Source organism: Bos indicus, chromosome 12, assembly GCF_029378745.1.
Source record: "Bos indicus isolate NIAB-ARS_2022 breed Sahiwal x Tharparkar chromosome 12, NIAB-ARS_B.indTharparkar_mat_pri_1.0, whole genome shotgun sequence".
Taxonomy (NCBI): Eukaryota; Metazoa; Chordata; class Mammalia; order Artiodactyla; family Bovidae; genus Bos; species Bos indicus.
In genome coordinates, this window is record NC_091771.1 from 33,126,946 (window position 1) to 33,145,247 (window position 18,302).

Sequence of the window (18,302 nt, forward strand, 5' to 3'; positions counted from 1 at the left end):
ACCAGGGAAGTCTGTGGACTTTCAATTTATAGATTCTGCTACATGGTTTAGATGCATGTGACACTAGGCTTAATAATCACATTCACGTACTCCTTGCAATTTATTTGTTTCTAAATAGCAATGGCACCCCACTCCAGTACTCTTGCCTGGAAAATCCCATGGACAGAGGAGCTTGGTAGGCTGCAGTCCATGGGGTCGCTAAGAGTCGGACAAGACTGAGCAACTTCACTTTCACTTTTCACTTTCATGCATTGGAGAAGGAAATGGCAACCCACTCCAGTGTTCTTGCCTGGAGAATCCCAGGGATGGCAGAGCCTGGTGGGCTGCCATCTATGGGGTCTCGCAGAGTTGGACACGACCGAAGCAACTTAGGAGCAGCAGCAGCAGCAAATCTATCTTTGGAGGAAGTAAGAAAATGAAAAAATATCACAATTGTGGTAGGCAAAGTAAGCATTGTTGTCACTGACAGAACACTTGAGAAATGTGACCATTCATTGATAAATATTGTTGGTGTCCAGTATGGGTACCTTTAGTAAAAATAAATTTTAAAAATCTATGTTTCAGTCTTTACAAAGATTAAAAAATGACTTTTTCACTTTTCAGATATGGTCTTGCAAAGTGGTTACACTACAGACTATTTGTTTCTTGGGAATTTTATATATACGGTAAGATCACCCATGCAGATTATCACTTTTCCTAGTGTTTAATGAAACAATTAAAGCATTATAGGACAGTAGTGACTTTTCATGAAGGCACTGTTACAATGATTGCATTATTTCTATTTCTAGAAATGTGAAGTTCATATCCATTTGTTGTTGTTCATACAGGGGGTGCTCTTCTGTGTCTTGTCATTACATAACTTGCCTTGGTGATGGCTTCAAATCAGCCCATGAAAGTCTACCTTTCAGGGCTGCTTGTGTAGATAACTCACCATTATTTATTCAACTAGTCTCCACTTAGTGGATGTGAAGGTTGTTTGGGATCCTTTGCCAGTATAAACAATGCTGCAAAGATGATCCTTTATGCTCATGAGTTAACTATATCTTAGAAGTAACTATATCTTCCAGAAGTGTAATTTCTGGATCAGAGGGTATTGTGAATCTTGAAAAGCCTGGCCTATTTATCCCCAGTAGAGTTGGCAGAAATTTAGTGATAGAAATATTTGCTTCCCCGCCATAGTTCAAGGCCAGTGGGCGTGATCATATCACACTTTCTGATCTAGTCAGCAAAATGATAGTTTTGCAGTTTTTGCTTTGAGGGTCAGCACAGTCGCAAGATATTACAATCCACTTCTAATCTGAGTCAGATCTTCCACACTGTTCATAAAGAATATAAATAGAAGAGCTGAAGACATAAGCGTGGATTTTCATCATATGGTACAGAGCTGCTAAATGAGGAAGACTTACTGAAAAGTGTCGCATTTTCTCCATTACTAAAATGCAGCAAAACACTTAGCAGCCTACTGACACCACAGCTCCGCAGACGTGGTGGAGAGCCACGGGGTGAGGGTCAGGAAGCAGGTGTGGAGGTGCAGATGCTGATGGAAAGTTTTAATACTTTTTCTTCTATCTCTTTCCCTTCCCATTGCACAGTATGTTGTTGTCACTGTTTGTCTGAAAGCTGGTTTGGAGACGATGTCTTGGAATAAAGTGAGTATTTGTTAAGATATTTCCTCAATCTAGTATGGTTGTTGGCACGCTGATGTCCTTCTTCAGCTTCAGAAAAGTAATAAGCATTTTTTTTCTGGTCTCCACATTTTACTTCTTGTGTTACATGTTTGAATGATGATTTAAACCAGAGGAAAGGCATACTAGCCATCTAATGGCTGCGGAATATTCATTTTCCTGCTTTACGTTTGAAACAGATTCAATTTATCATGACATTAATTGAGACCCTTAATTCACTATTATCCAAGTACAGAATGATAAGAGAGAATTTAGCAAATACAGACAAAAAGAAAAATACATATTGCTTATTCCTTTCAGTGTCAATGATGTTGACATTTTGGCTTCTACTCTTTGTCTTTGTTCTATGTACTTCCCCAACCCCCCTATAAAAACAAGATTATAACGTACTTAATATTTTATAAGTTGCTTTTTTTCACTTAATGACAGATCTTTAATATTTTTCCAAATTTTTAATTTTTATGCCTTATTAATTGATGGAATAATGTTTCAGCACATGGATGCTTATTATTTGCATTACTTTATTTATTAAAAAATTTTGCATTATTTTTAGAATAATTATTTTAACTTTAGTTACTGTAAACGATATATAATCAATACTGTTATCAGTACAGATGTACTTACAGATATGAGTAATGATTTCCTCAGGATACTATTACAAGTGTAATTTCTGATAAATTAAGCAGAATTTTAGTTTTTATGACATCAATAGTTTAAATAAATTATATGTGTACCTGCACATACATATTTACATCTATAAATAAGTTGTGTCTCAAGTTGTGCTCAAAAAGTTTCTGAGAGAAAATGAATTTTTATGTGTTTGTCACTTTTGAAGAACTAAGTTGATGCAGCCTATGATATATTCCCTTTCTGACGCAATCAATTCAGAGTTCTGACTGCCACCATCCCTACTGGACCCCAACACTAAGTTGGAACCAAGGAGTTATGAACAAAAATATTTTATTACAAATCATAAGGCAATCGAATTGTATTATACCATATTCATGGAGCATAGATACTTCCATCATCTGCATATACTGAACCTCATTTGTGAATAAGGCAATAGTTCAAGGCCAAAGCACACTTAGAACTATATGAGGTGTCTCTTCTGGCCTAAGATGGATTGGGCTCCTGCCTTCCAGCTCCCCTGGGGGCTAAGAAGGAGTAGGGATGGAGGCAGGAGAGAGAAGGGCCTGTTTCTCACCTTTGTGCTGATGCTGCCCTGCCTATAGGGAGGGCCGAGGAGGCAGTGTCTTCACTGGGGAGGAGGGTGATGCTGGAAGTCACCGATCAGGTGCAGAAAGCAAGCAAGAGCAGAGACACAGAACACAGCTCTAAGCAGCAGTGGGGGCTGGCAGCCCCCAGAATGTAATGATCCCAACAGAGAGTCGTCTGAAAATACTCTCGAAGCCACACAGAAATACCTCACATTGCATATGATGCATGATGTCGACTCTAAGGGAACTCTTACAGGAAAACTCACTGCAGTTCTGAAGAGTCTGAAGTTCATAGCTTCAAACTGATCCTCTTCTCCATCTGTGTTACCACGAGATAGAGTTCTCAAGAGACCAGTTCTGTTTACTCTAATCGGAGAAAGAATTGTTTGGGTTAGAGGTTATTTTTAAGGAGTGTGAAAAAGTGCCCTTGAAAATGACTCCTAAACAAATAATATATACTCTGAGAAGTAGCACATTTGGGGTTTTTTCTCTAGAGATGATTAAGTAATGGGCAAAAAATATTGAGGAAAAGAACCAAAATCCTATTAGGATAAGAGGGCTTCCCAGGTGGTTCAGTGGTAAAGAATCCTCCTGCCAATTCAGGAGACACAAGTTCAATTCCCAAGTTGGGAAGATCCCCTGGAGCAGGAAATTGCAGCCCACTCGAGTATTCTTGCCTGGGAAATCCCATGGACAGAAGAACCTGGTGGGCTACAGTAGACAGGGTCTCAAAGAGTCGAACACAACTTGACAACTAAACAAAAACGTTTAGGATGAGAACATTTGGTCTAGTCTAGCCAGTTGCCTCATTATGTACAGATAATCCATCTTGGGCCTGCTCAGTTTACGAGGTGTACCCACTGTGGCCAAGGCTAGAACATGGGTCTCCTTGTCGTTTTCCTCCCTATTCCCCTGCTAACACCAGCTGCTCAAAGCAACAGATCACAGATCCACAGAAGGGTCTACTATTTTAGCATCTATCATTGGAGAATCTGGCAGCAGTTCCCAGACTCAGGCCTGGTCAGTGGTCCTTCAGCTGCGGTCTCAGCCAGAATGGCATATACAATTGATACGTACACAAGACCTACCAGTTCCGGCCAGTCTAAGGATCACAACTACTGACATTGTTCCACAGTTATTCACATGGAGCAAGTATGATACATTCAAATGTTTCTCTCTCAATGATTTGTATTTGAATTTTTTTTTTTACTGTAAAGAACTTTGTATTAATAAACAGACAGAAGCCCAAGTCACATTAAATCACCCACCAATTGTAGTGAACCACATCTATTGAGAGTTGATCTTTTCACTGAAGACTCTCAACACCACTTGGCTTGGGTGAACAAGGTACAGTTGTTTTTGATACTTGAGTTCATAGCAAAGTATTCTGAGGAAGATGTTAGGAAGTCTAAGATAGCAACAAATTGAAAAATTATCAACTTCTTCCTATGAGACCTTACGGTTTGGACAAATGGATTTTGATAGTTGATTAATAGCGTTTTAAAAAATGTCCTTTTAAGTAGAGGAGGCTGAAGTATTTGCATGCTGCTCTTCTGTCTGCAGTTCACCCATTTCGCTATTTGGGGCAGCATAATGATTTGGCTGGGGTTTTTTGCGGTTTACTCCTCCCTCTGGCCCACTGTTCCTGTTGCTCCTGAGATGACAGGACAGGTGAGTGTGCTCTAAATCTCTCCTTCTCGCTTTCGAAAGACAGTCTTGCCAGAAACTGGGTTTCTGTTTGATAGGAGTTTTCTTTTAGCACTTTGAATTTATGGGCCCAATGTCTTCTGGCCTGTAGTGTTACTGATGAGAAATCTGCTAGTGATCTCACTGACGATCCTTGTATGTGCTGATTTACTTCTCTCTTGCTGCTTTCGAGATTCTCTTTTTGCATTTTGAACGTTTCAATGAAGGTATTAAATTAAGTTAGTTAATACTATATTTAGGTTTTATATACCTGTTTATTTAATTGATTTAGTAGTTCTAGATTCATAGGACTGCAGTCATATGGATTCACATCCATGCCTTTCCTGACATCTCCGGGTTGTTTTTTTTGTGGCGGGGAGGAAACTGAAAGCTGCTCTTGGCACTCATTGTTGGCAAACTAAAAGATTCTTATTGAAATGTCCCTTATCTCTGCTTATTTGCAGGGCAGTATGGCTCTGGTGTGTCCACACTTTTGGCTGGGTTTTTTCATAGTCCCGATTGTGTGCCTGATTCAAAATGTAGCGTGGAAATCGTAAGTTGAAAAATGAAGTGGTAACCAGAGAATATATTATCATAGTTAATTATCCTTTACAATTGTATGGCTCTCAAATTAAACACTTAGTTTAATGCCACCCTGTGAATATTAAATGTCATGGAGCTTTTAAAGGAAGAAAATGCCCTTTGCTTTTTGCCACTGGAGATTTACCAGCAATCAATTTAGGAAAAAAAGATGGAACCAAGTGTATGAGAGGCAAATTTGGTAGAAATATTATAAAGTTCATATTTTTTTTCTGAAAAGAGGTCCATTTCTTCACTCTTTAGTGTGGAACTCTTATCTACTTTACAGGAAACAAAATGTGATACCAGATGATCACAGATTAAGAATTAATGATAAAATAAGAACTAGAAGGGAAATATTGAAATCAGAAAGTCATTCTTTACTTTCAAAAAATTTGGCATAAGAGTCTTTCAAATCCAATTCTCCCAGAATATTTAAATATTAGATTGAAAAAGTGTTAGACATTCAGTCGTGTCTAACTCTGTTGCAATGCCATGGGCTGTAGCCCACCAGGCTTCTCTGCCCATGGGATTCTCTAGGCAAGAATCTGGAGTGGTTAGCCATTCCCTTCTCCAGGGGATCTTCCTGACCCAGGAATCGAACCTGGGTCTCCAGCATGGTAGGCAGATTCGTTTATTGTCTGAGCCAATATTATTAGATTTGTTGTTTTTCAGTTGCTCAGTCATGTCTGACTTTTTACAACCCCATGGAGTGTAGCATGCCAGGCATCTTTGTCTTTCACCATCTCCCAGAGCTTTCTCAAACTCATGTCCATAGTGTCAGTGTTGGTCAATAATGTCATCCTCTGTTGTTCCCTTCTCCTCCTGCTTCAATCTTTCCCGGCATCAGGGTCTTTTCTAATGAGTCGGCACTTCACATCAGGTGGTCAAAGTATTGGAGCTTCAGTTTCAGCATCAGTCCTTCCAGTATATATTCAGGACTGATTTCCTTTAGGATGGACTGGTTGGATCTCCTTGCAGTCCAAGGGACTCTCTAAGAGTTTTCTCCAACACCACAGATCAAAAGCATCAATTCTTCTGCAACTCAGCTTTCTTTATGGTCCAACTCACATCCATATATGACTACTGGAAAAACCATAGCTTTGACCAAATGGACCTTTGTCTGCAAAGTAATGTCTCTGCTTTTTAATATGTTGTCTAGGTTGGTCATCGGAGAAGGCAATGGCACCCCACTCCAGTACTCTTGCCTAGAAAATCCCATGGACGGAGGAGCCTGGTAGGCTGCAGTCCATGGGGTCGCTAAGAGTCAGACACAACTGAGCGAATTCACTTTCACTTTTCACTTTCATGCATTGGAGAAGGAAATGGCAACCCACTCCAGTGTTCTTGCCTGGAGAATCACAGGGACGGTGGGCTGCCGTCTCTGGGGTCGCACAGAGTCAGACATGACTGAAGCAACTTAGCAGCAGCAGCAGCAGCAGCAGGTTGGTCACAGCTTTTCTTCCAAGGAGCAAGCATCTTTAAAATTCATGGCTGCAGTCACCATCTGCAGTGATTTTGGAGCCCAAGAAAATAAAGTCTGTCACTGTTTCCATTGTTTCCCCATCTATTTGCCATGAAGTGATGGGACCAGATGCCAGGATCTTAGTTTTTGAATGTTGAGATTTAAGCCAGTTTTTTCACCCTCCTCTTTCACTTTCATAAAGAGGCTCTTTAGTTCCTTTTTGCTTTCTACCATAAAGGTGGTGTCATCTGCATATCTGAGGTTGTTGGTAGTTCTGGCAATCTTGATTCCAGCTTTGCTTCATCCAGTCCAGCATTTCTTATGATGCACTCGGCATATAAATTAAGAAAGCAGGGTAACAATATATAGCCTTGATGTACTCCTTTCCCAATTTGAACCAGTTTGTTGTCCCATGTCTAGTTCTAACTGTTGCTTTTTGACCTGCACATAGGTTTCACAGGAGGCAGGTAAGGTGTCTGGTATTCCCATCTCTTGAAGAATTTTCCACAGTTTGCTGTGATTCACACAGTAAAAGGCTTTAGTGTAGTCAATAAAGCAGAAGTAGATGTTTTTCTGGGCTTCCCCAATGGCTCAATGGGTAAAGAATCAGTTTGCAATGCAGGAGACACAGGAGATGCGGGTTTGATCCCTGGGTGGGGAAGATCCCCTAGAGAAGGAAATGGCAACCCATTCCAATATCCTTGCCTGGAAAATCCCATGGACGGAGGAGCCTGGAAGGCTACAGTTGATAGAGTTGCTAAGAGTCGGACATGACTGCACGACTTCACTCACTCAGTCACTCAGATGTTTTTCTGGAATTGTGTTGCTTTTTCTATGATCCAGTGGATGTTTCAGTTTGATCTCTGGTTCATCTCAGTCAGTTCAGTTCAGCTCAGTCACTCAGTCGTGTCTGACTCTTTGTGATCCCATGGACTGCAGCACACCAGGCCTCCCTGTCCATCACCAACTCCTGGAGCTTGCTCAAACTCATGTCCATTGAGTTGGTGATCCCATCCAACCACCTCATCCTCTGCTGTTACCTTCTGGTCCTGCCTTAAGTCTTTCCCAGCATCAGGGTCTTTTCCAATGAGTTAGTTATTCACATCAGGTGCCCAAAGTATTGGAGCTTCACCTTCAGCATCAGTCCTTCCAGTATATATTCAGGACTGATTTCCTTTAAGATTGATTGGTTTGATCTCCTTGCAGTCCAAGGGACACTCAGTAGTCTTCTCTAACACTACAGTTCAAAGCATCAATTCCTTGGCACTCAGCCTTCTTTATGGTCCAACTCTCAAATTCATACATGACTACTGGAAAAACCACAGCTTTGACTATATGGACCTTAGTTGGTAAAGTAATGTCTCTGCTTTTTAATATGCTGTCTAGGTTTGTCATAGCTTAACATCTGGGAATTCTCACTTCACATACTGTTGAAGCCTAGCTTGGAGAATTTTGAGCATTACTTTACTAGATTGTGAGATGAGTGCAATTGTGCAGTAGTTTGAACATTCTTTGGCATTGCCCTTTATTGGGACTGGAATGAACATTGACCTTTTCCCATCCTGTGGCTGACTCTTCGCGACCCCATGGACTGCAGCCTACCAGGCTCCTCCATCCATGGGATTTTCCAGGCAAGCGTACTGGAGTGGAGTGCCATTGGCTGCATTGGGTCTTAATTATGGCACGCAGGATCTTAGATGTGTCATATGAGATCTTTCGTTGCGACACATGGATTCTTTAGTTGTGGCACACAGGCTCAGTATTTGTGGTGTGCAGGCTCAGCACATACTCAGAAATATCTAGGCTTTCACAGAAAGTCAGCAGTGTTTGAAGTGGCTGGTTGCTAATTCACATTGTCCACCTCCAGAATGCTCTCAGGGCTTCCCAGTTGGCACAGTGGTAAAGAATACACCTGCCAGTGCTGGAGACATAAGAGATGTGAGTTTGATCCCTGGGTCGGGAAGATGCCCTGGAGGAGGGCTTGGCAACCCTCCAGTATTCATGCCTGGAGAATCCCATGGACAGAGGATTCTGGTGGGCTATAGCCCCTGCGGCGGCAGAGTCAGACACGACTGAAGTGACTGAGCAACAGCAGCAGCAGCAATGCTCTCAGTTACCAGAAAAGTAGACGCTGCTGTTCACACGCAGACAGGACATGCTGCCTTGCATCCCTCCACACTGCTTGTAGCCAAGGGGTGTCCAGCTGTCATCCAGGAGGGGAGAAACCATTACTCCCAGTGTGCAGAGCTCATGTCTTATGTCCCTTTTCTCTTTCCGTCTCTTACAGGATTAGAAACACCTGCCACAGAACTTTGCTGGAAGAGGTTCGGGAGATGGAAAGCAGCGGAGTTCAGGTACTTCGCAGAGACTCTGTACAGAGGTGAGGCAATTCCCTTTATCCTGACTTTTGTGAAAAACCTGTTTCCCTTGTTCTTTCCGCTTCCTGCCCTTTCCCTCCCAGGGGTGTGGGGATTGACCCGCCACAATTTCCCAGGTCCTCTCGGCATCTTGAGCATTGAATCCCCAGGAGGGCAGGCCCCTCTTCTGCTGCACCCCTCCATGGTCTTCCTTTCAATCAATGGCTCTTGGCCCCAAATCCCGAGGTCCTCCTCACTTCCTCTTCCTCACATCCCACACCCACAGTGTCAGGAAATCCCATTCCTCTCATTAAGACTTTAACCTCTGCATGCACACCAGCTCCAGAGAGAGATCAGTTCCAACTGCTTGACATAACCTGGGAGCTGTTCTGAGTGAAAGGACCACGGGTCTTCTCAGTAACCATGTCAGACGTTTGTTCTGGGCTTTCACTGGAGGCCTGAGCGTGACCTGGTTTCCAGTTGGCATTCTCTGAATCTGGAGTGTTTTTGCAGGGGTTCTAAGGCAAAGAATCAATCTTTGGAATATGCTGAATACCTACTACATTTAAGTGCTTTGTTAGGCTTAAAGGAAAGGATGGAAAACAACTGATGGTGTGGCTTGGGTAAAGAGACCCAAAAGCACATTTAAAAGTTCTAGGGGGAAGCAACATTGTAGTACAGGCAAATCTAAAGCAAATGAATGGGGTGATCAACCAATATCCATGTATTTGGCACCTACTGAGTATGTAGGTCAGTTTTCATTCCAATCCCAAAGAAAGGCAATGCCAAAGAATGCTCAAACTACCACACAATTGCACTCATCTCACATGCTAAAGTAATGCTCAAAATTCTCCAAGCCAGGCAATATGTGAACCGTGAACTTCCAGATGTTCAAGCTGGTTTTAGAAAAGGCAGAGGAACCAGAGATCAAATTGCCAACATCCACTGGATCATGGAAAAAGCAAGAGAGTTCCAGAAAAACATCTATTTCTGCTTTATTGACTATGCCAAAGCCTTTGACTGTGTGGATCACAATAAACTGTGGAAAATTCTGAAAGAGATGGGAATACCAGAGCACCTGACCTGCCTCCTGACCTCTATATGCAGGTCAGGAAGCAACAATTAGAACTGGAAATGGAACAACAGACTGGTTCCAAATAGGAAAAGGAGTTCGTCAAGGCTGTATACTGTCACCCTGCTTATTTAACTTATATGCAGAGTACCTCATGAGAAACGCTGGGCTGGAAGAACACAAGCTGGAATCAAGATTGCTGGGAGAAATATCAATAACCTCAGATATGCAGATAACACCATCCTTATGGCAGAAAGTGAAGAGGAACTAAAAAGCCTCTTGATGAAAGTGAAAGAGGAGAGTGAAAAAGTTGGCTTAAAAGCTCAACATTCAGAAAACTAAGATCATGGCATCTGGTCCCATCACTTCATGGGAAATAGATGAGGAAACAGTGGAAACAGTGTCAGACTTTATTTTTTTGGGCTCCAAAATCACTGCAGATGGTGATTGCAGCCATGAAATTAAAAGACACTTACTCCTTGGAAGGAAGGTTATGACCAACCTAGACAGCATATTCAAAAGCAGAGACATTACTTTGCCAACAAAGGTCCATCTAGTCAAGGCTATGGTTTTTCCAGTGGTCATGTATGGATGTGAGAGTTGGACTGTGAAGGAAGCTGAGTGCTGAAGAATTGATGCTTTTGAACTGTGGTGTTGGAGAAGACTCTTGAGAGTCCCTTGGACTGCAAGGAGATCCAACCAGTCCATCCTAAAGGAGATCAGTCCTGGGTGTTCATTGGGGGGACTGATGCTGAAGCTGAAACTCCAGTACTTTGGGCACCTCATTGGAAGAATTGACTCATTGGAAAAGACCCTGATGCTGGGAGGGATTGGGGGCAGGAGGAGGAGGGGATGACAGAGGATGAGATGGCTGGATGGCATCACCGACTTGATGGACATGAGTTGGGGTAAACTCCGGGAGTTGGTGATGGACAGGGAGGCCTGGTGTGTAGCAATTCATGGGGTTGCAAAGAGTCAGACATGACTGAGTGACTGAACTGAACTGAACTGAACTGAGTATGTACCATCAATAGTATCAAGTGTGATGAGAATGAAGAGTGGCTAGGACTCTCGTACAATCAGTTTGGATAACTGGTCATTCTAATCCATTTAAGCAAACACCTATCCTGTGACCCTGCAGCTCCATTTCTAGGTATTTACCCAAGAGAATTTAAAAAAAGTATATGTCCACATATTCAGATACATGAAGCCATAAGAAGGCCTGAATCAGATTCAACCCCTAAAATATTTCACTGAGACTCATTAGCAAATTATAGTCTGCCAGGCTCCTCTGTCCATGGGATTCTCCAGGAGAGAATACTGGGATGGGTTGCCATTTCCTTCTCAAGGAGATATTCCCAACCCAGGGATTAAACGCAGATCTCCTGCACTGCAGGCAGATCCTTTACCATCTGAGTCACCAGAGAAACTCTGTGTTATATATATTTTATATATATATGTAAAACTGTGAAAAATCAAAGATGAAGAGAGACTCCTTGAAGCTGCAAAAGAAAAGAAGTTAATGATACAAAAGGGGATGCCCATGAGGCTATGAGAAGAAATCTTCCAGGCTGAGAGAGAGTTAGGGTGTCATGCTGAAGGAAAAAAAAAGTACCAACCAAGAATACTTCACTCAGCAGAGGTATACTTCAGAAGTGGAGAAGAGATAAAGAGTTTTCCAGACAAGCAAAAGCTGAAGGCATTCATCACCACTAGACTGGTCTTCAAAGGGGGACTCCTCTGGTGGTCCAGTGGTTAAATATCCATCTGCCAATGCAGGAGAAATGGGTTTGACCCCTGGTCCAGGAAGATTCCACATCTTACAGAGCAACTAAGCCTGTGCACCACAACTACTGAGCCCACACAGCACAGTTGTTGAACCCCACGTGCCCTAGAGCCCGTGCTCCACAAGAGAAGCCACGGCAGTGAGAAGCCCACACACCGCAACTAGAGAGCAGAGCCCGCTCGCCACAACTAGAGAAAAGTCCGATGCAGCAGCGAAGACCCAGTGCAGCCAAAAAAAAGAAAGAGAAAGAAACATTAAAGGGACTTCTTTAAGCCAAAACAAAAGGGCACTAAGAAGTAAAAGGAAAAGGTGTGACAGTATGAATCTAAATGATAAAGGTAAATAAATAGTAAGATTCAGAATAATCTGATGTGAAGGTGGTGAGTTTAATCACTTATGAACCTGCACTAATGTAAAAGTTAAAAGACAAAAGTAGTAAAAATAACTAAAACCACAATCATTTGTTGATAGATACACGAGATAAAAATAGGTAAATTGCAACATCAGTAACCTAAAGCACTGTTGTTGTTTGTTTTAGTTGCTAGGTTGTCTCCAACTCTTTGTGACCCATGGACTGTAGCCCGCCAGGCTCCTCTGTCCATGGGATTTCCCAGGCAAGAACACTGGAGTGGTTGCCATTTCCTTTTCTGGGGGATCTTCCCAATGCCAGGATCAAACCCATGTTGGTGAAAACGTAAAGTTTTAAAATGCACTCTAACTTGAGTTTTTTATCAACTTAAAACAGACTGTTACCAATATAAATTGTTTTATGTAAGTGTCATAGTAGCCACAAAGCAAAAGCTTATATTAAATACACAAAAGTAAAGAAAGAGGAATCAAGCTTATCACTATAGAAAATCATCAGTTCACCAAGGAAGAGAGCAAGAAATGAAAAAGTTGTAGGAGTTCAAGATTCTTGGTTCTCTCACTGTTGCCTTTCCCGCGCGGTCCGCCATTCAGCCTTGGGATCTGGAGAAGCTTTCACGCCCAGAGCCGACCTGTCTTGACATACACTGTCAAGAGTCTCAGACTGGGACTTCCCTGGTGGTCCAATGGTTAAGAATCTGCCTGCCAATGCAGGGGAAAACAGGTTTGATCTCTGGTCCGGGAACTAAGATCCCATATGCTGATCCCTGGTCTGGGAAGATTCCACATGTCGCAGGGCAACTAAGCTCACACTCTACAACTACTCTAAAGCCCGTGCGCCACAAAAAGAGGAGCCACCACAGTGAGAACCCGCACTCACAAAACTAGAGAAAGCCTGTGCAAAGCAACGAAGACCCAGTGCTGTCATAAACAAATAATTTGAAAAAGAATCTTGAACCACTCTAGATGATGGCCTTGCTGTAAGAAAAGGAAACTGGGGCAAAGATTCTGAAAATACATGCCATAAGATCTCTAAGGTACTCTCAGAGGCCTGAGAAGAACAGGATATTCATTGTTCAGTTCAGCTCTTTGGAGAAAACAGGAGGGCTGTACATGAAGCAGTTATGTACAGATGTGAGAGTTCGACCATAAACAAGGCTGAGTGCCAAAGAATTGATACTTTCGAATTGTGGTGCTAGAGAAGACTCTTGAGAGTCCCTTGGACAACAAGGAGATCAAACCAGTCCATCCTAAAGGAAATCAAGCCTGAATATTCATTGGAAGGGCCGATGCTGAAGCTGAAGCTCCAATACTTTGGCTACCTGATGCGAAGAGCCGACTCATTGGAAAAGACCCTGATGCTGGGAAAGATTGAGGGCAGGAGGAGAAGCAGGTGACAGAGGATGAGATGGTTGGATAGCATCATCAACTCAATGGACATGAGTTTGAGTAATAGTGGGATATGTGTATCTGGGCTATAGTGAAGGACTGAGGAGCTCGGCATGCTGCAGTCCATGGGGTCACAAAGAGTTGGACACGACTTAATGACTAAACAACATAAGAGATGCTCACAGCAAAATACTATTTTAGAAGCATCTTGCCGAGAGTGTCTGGATAATATCCATTTTATTTTAAATGTAAGAACATTCTCCAAGTGGTAAGGAAGGTTTTTTTTTACTTTTACCTTGAAACTTTTTTTTCCTCCAACAAATCCCTTTAAATCTGCTTCCCAGGTGGCACTAGTGGTAAATAACTTGCCTGCCAATGCAGGAGACACAAAGATGCAGGTTCAGTCCTTGGGTTGGGAAGATCCCCTGAAGTAGGAAATGGCAACCCACTCCAGTATCCTGGCCTGGAGAATCCCATGGACAGAGGAGCCTGGTGGGCTACAGTCCATGGGGTCACAAAGAATCAGACACGACTAACACAACTTAGTACGCAACGAACTAAAGCCAGTCTGTGTTTGATTTAGGTCCAAGGTGGAGGAAGTGAATCTCCAAAGGTCCGCGAGTCCCAGGCCCTGTCATGTGATCTTCCGGAACAACTCTGTTGACCTAGGTGCCCCACGTAAGTCACGCGCACAACATGGAGATGTCATTGACTCACAGAAGGATGGGCGGTTAAACGTGAGGTCCTCCTCCTTGAAGGCACATGCTGAGTGAAATAAGCCAGGCACGAAAGGACAAGTACTGTGTGACCTCACAGACATGAGGTCCCAGGAGCAGTCAGATTCTCAGAGGGAGAGCAGGATTTCCAGGGGAGGGGCGAGGGGCGTCTCAGGTTTCAGAGGCAGAGAGTTCCGGGGCCAGAGGGTGGGGGTGTCTGCATAGCCTTGTGTCTGTTCTTAGTGCCACTGAACTGGACACTTTATGTCCTTAAGATGGTAAACTTTATGCTACATGCATTTAACCACGTTTTTAAAAAGGTGACTGCCTGAATTTTTAAAAACCATTAATGCAGAACAAGGAGACCATTTAAAATGCGAAGACATCTTCATTTTATAAGGGTGGGGCTGTTTTCATATTTTTATTTTTCACAGCCCTCAACATTTAAGATAAAGTGAAGGACAGTGGTTTTTCCTCCTTTGGCAGTTTGCATTGCTGACAGAGCCTAGACTTGTGCTTGGGGGGGAGGCGCTCTGTGCTCAGAAAATCTTCTCAGGGACTTGCTGCCACAGGGCACTCCCTCCTGTCCCACAGCCACGCAGAGAATCCGTGACACCTGAGAAGTGCCAACCCAGATTCCACCTTGAGATTCTGGGTGGATCCATCCCGAGTGGGAGGAAGGTCATCCCCGGGAATGGGAAGCCACTGATACCTGCATCCAGTCCAAGACCGTGGTGAAAATGGCCCAAAACATTGGTGCTCCATGCACTGTCCTTAACCCAGGAGCAGAAGTGTCACCCGGGAAGTTGCTAGAACTGTTGGCTCTTGGGCCCCACTGCAGACTCACTGAATCAACCGTCTGGTGGTGGTGCCCACTGTAGTTTGAGAACCACTGGTCCTGCCTTTGTGCGGGGTACCAGGCTTCTTACCAGCTCCGGGGCAGCTCTCCATGCAGAGAAGGCTGTGGACCACCACATCCCTCTCTCCTTCGACAGACAAGCACATAAGCCAGTTTACAACACATGGACACAAGTTACGTTTTCTTCTGCTGAAGAGCATGGCCACTCATAAGTAAATCCACTGTCACCAGTGAGCCATAGTAAAGCTTGGGAGTGTGTGGAAGCAGCATGTGCTCGCTCAGGGTCGTGTTTTAACCTAAATGTATTAATATTGTTCAAATATGAGACTGCTCTAGGTCTGACCTGCCAAGGTCAGAAGTTAGAGAAGAGCGGAAATACTCATCAGCTCTCCTCATTGCCCCACAAGAGCTGGTATCGCTTTCAGAAATGATTCTAGGATTGATTCTCCCAGAGAGAGAGAGAGTGCTGGTCATGAGTTATTTCCTCTGGGAACTTCTACCCATGACCCTGTTATTCATGTCAACTCAAGTAAACCACTTTGAATACTTAGTTAAAATCAGCTAAAATTTTAAAACAGAAACATTTCCAGCATGGTGGACTTTATTTTTTTTTTAAACCAAGTTTAATATTAATATTGCATGTTGTCCCCCAGCATGTTTTCAGCTTCAAAACTTACCTTTCTGGGTTCCAGTTGTAGGTTTTAGTTTCAAGACTCAGACTGTTCCAGGGCCCCTTCTCTTGAATGGTGGTGGGAAAATGTAGTGAGGGACCTGTGGGTCCCCTCTTGAGCTGCTCAGACTGGGCTGGGCCACAGGCCCATAGAGACAGGCATGAGCCCCTGGGCCCCTTGGCCAGGCTGCATTCTCCAGGACATGGCTCTCAGGGAGCATCAGGCACCACATCAGAATCCTTGGGAGAACTTTAAAAAGCACCCAGTGATGTCCAGCCATGCAGATCCATTGGCCCCAGAAAGAAGGATGCAGAAAGGATGCAGTGGTTCTGATGCAGCTAGGTTTGCAAACTGGTCCATCACCAAGCCCTCCCCAGACCTTGCCACTCTCCCTGTCTCAGCCATCCCTGCCTGAGGTGGCCAATGTGCCCCAGATGGGGAGGGGTTTTGATTTCTGTTACCAGAATGTTCACTGTACGTATTTACCTTCTAACAGCGTCCCCATGCTTTGCTCTTTCAGATGGATATGCGTTTTCTCAGGTAGAACGAGCTGTGATTTCTCAGGAAGAACTAGTCCGATCTTATGACACCACCAAAAACAAACCCCAGAAGACTTTTTCTTCTGCCACCTTGGAGTAAGAGCTGGGGCCCCGAGTCCTACCCTTTTGTGTCCGTTCTGGGGACAGCTGCAATGAGCCAATGCTCCTCAACACTCCTCCTGTGACTCCTCCTCCCTCCTGTGACTCTGGCTGGTTTGTTATTTCTATACTGATTAAATCACTATCCTTGGGTATAAATGATGGGGAACCCTATATGCTTTTTCTTAATTTGTCTTCAATGTTTTACTTTATTTTTCCTGTAGCTGTGAGATGATTTATCAGTTGAGCCTGAAGTATAAAATTCAAAGTATTAGTTTTACCAAAATTTAAACTTTGGTACAGGTTGTTTTGGGGAAAAAAGGTCAAGGATGTTATGTTGCATAATAAGCTTGTCTTGCTTCATTGGAAAGGGGTCATGCAGAAAAGTCACAGACTAAGGGGCACAGGCAGCATATAAAACATTTTTCTAAGTAGAATGTCCTGTCCTGTCGTGTTGGAGTTATATCTGATGAGTATGAGATGTGCACCATATTCTTGGTTTCAATGAACTTATCTAACAAGTATAGTGTAGACTGATCTTGGGCCTCAAAACCAGGTGTGCGAGAACGACTGTATCTCATTCTCCCCTGATTCCCCCACACATCAGGGCCAGTAGAAAATTCAACCTCATTCTTTTTTTTTCACCCTCAGTCATTCTTGTGCTTCTGCCTCAGGTGTGTATGAACTCTGCAGGGTTTCAGATGCTGCAAAGCACTGGGCTCCTCCATTCTTCTGTCATCTGCCCACACAGGTCACCATTAAAGACACGTGCTTTCTTTTGGCCTGGCCGTTTTATGAGGCTTCTGTGCCAGGGATAGGGCACCGGAGCCTCTGGGGAGCTGGGCCCCCATGCCCATGGTCTACCATTCCTGTCTTGGGGCGCACTGTCTGCCCAGTGCACTCTGAGGGGGCAAAGAGATGTCTCTCAGATCTCTCCCACAGTCCAAGGCATAGAGCCCCCTTCCTCAAGCCCTGTTCTACCTCTTGAGTTTTTAGAAGTGAAGACCAAGAATTCTTGTAAACTATGTCAATTTTCTGTGCTGCCAAAGACCCTTCTGAGGAAACAAACAGAAAATCCCGAGACCTGTTTGAATGGAAATAAGACAACAAGGAAAACACTGGGAGAAAAGCCCATAAATACCTCAAAAAGTTATCCACAAATATATAAAATGTGGTATAGCCATAATATGGAATGTTATTCAGCTGTAATAAGAATAAAACACACACAAAATGGATAAACCTTAAAAACATTATGCTAAGTTAAAAAAAAAGCCAGTCCTAAGGGGGCTCATGGGCTTCCCTGGGGGCTCCGTGGTAAAGAATCCACCTGCCAATGCAGGCCACATGGATTCAATCCCTGGGTCAGGAAGATCCCTTGGAAGAGGGCATGGCAGCCTTCTCCAGTACCCTTGCCTGTGAAATCCCATGGACAGAGGAGCCTAGTGGGCTATGGTCCGTGGGATCGCAAAAAGTCAGACACAACTTAGCGACTAAACAACATCAAGGGGCAACATACAACACGATTCCATTCACAAGAAAGTCATAAGCAAATCTATAGATGTAAAGTAGACTAGTGGTTGCCTAGGGCTGGGGGTGGAGGGGTTGAATGGAAGGTGGGGCGATTGCTCAGGGGCACAATGTGTCTTCTGAGGGTGATGAAAATGTTGTACATTTGGATGGTGGTGGTAGTTGCACAATTCTGTAATAGTCTAAAAATACTGAACTATGCACTTAAGGGTAGATTTTCTGGTATACGAATTATAGCTCAATAAAACCATGAAGTTTTTTAATCACCTATTTCAAAAGTGATAAATTC

At 43.4% G+C, this 18,302-nt stretch overlaps 1 protein-coding gene across 1 annotated transcript in view; it reads left to right on the forward strand.

Annotated features, from left to right (window-relative positions):
- Positions 1 to 16,650, forward strand: part of LOC109567039 (phospholipid-transporting ATPase IB-like) — a 92,998-nt gene extending 76,348 nt beyond the window's left edge. Inside the window, exons 31-37 of the mRNA XM_070800263.1 lie at positions 604 to 665; positions 1,593 to 1,649; positions 4,466 to 4,573; positions 5,053 to 5,141; positions 8,920 to 9,012; positions 14,186 to 14,280; positions 16,369 to 16,650. Coding sequence (XP_070656364.1) covers positions 604 to 665; positions 1,593 to 1,649; positions 4,466 to 4,573; positions 5,053 to 5,141; positions 8,920 to 9,012; positions 14,186 to 14,280; positions 16,369 to 16,487 — 623 coding nt within the window. The 3' untranslated portion in view covers positions 16,488 to 16,650. The remainder of the gene's footprint in view (positions 1 to 603; positions 666 to 1,592; positions 1,650 to 4,465; positions 4,574 to 5,052; positions 5,142 to 8,919; positions 9,013 to 14,185; positions 14,281 to 16,368) is intronic.
- Positions 16,651 to 18,302: the final 1,652 nt, after the last annotated feature.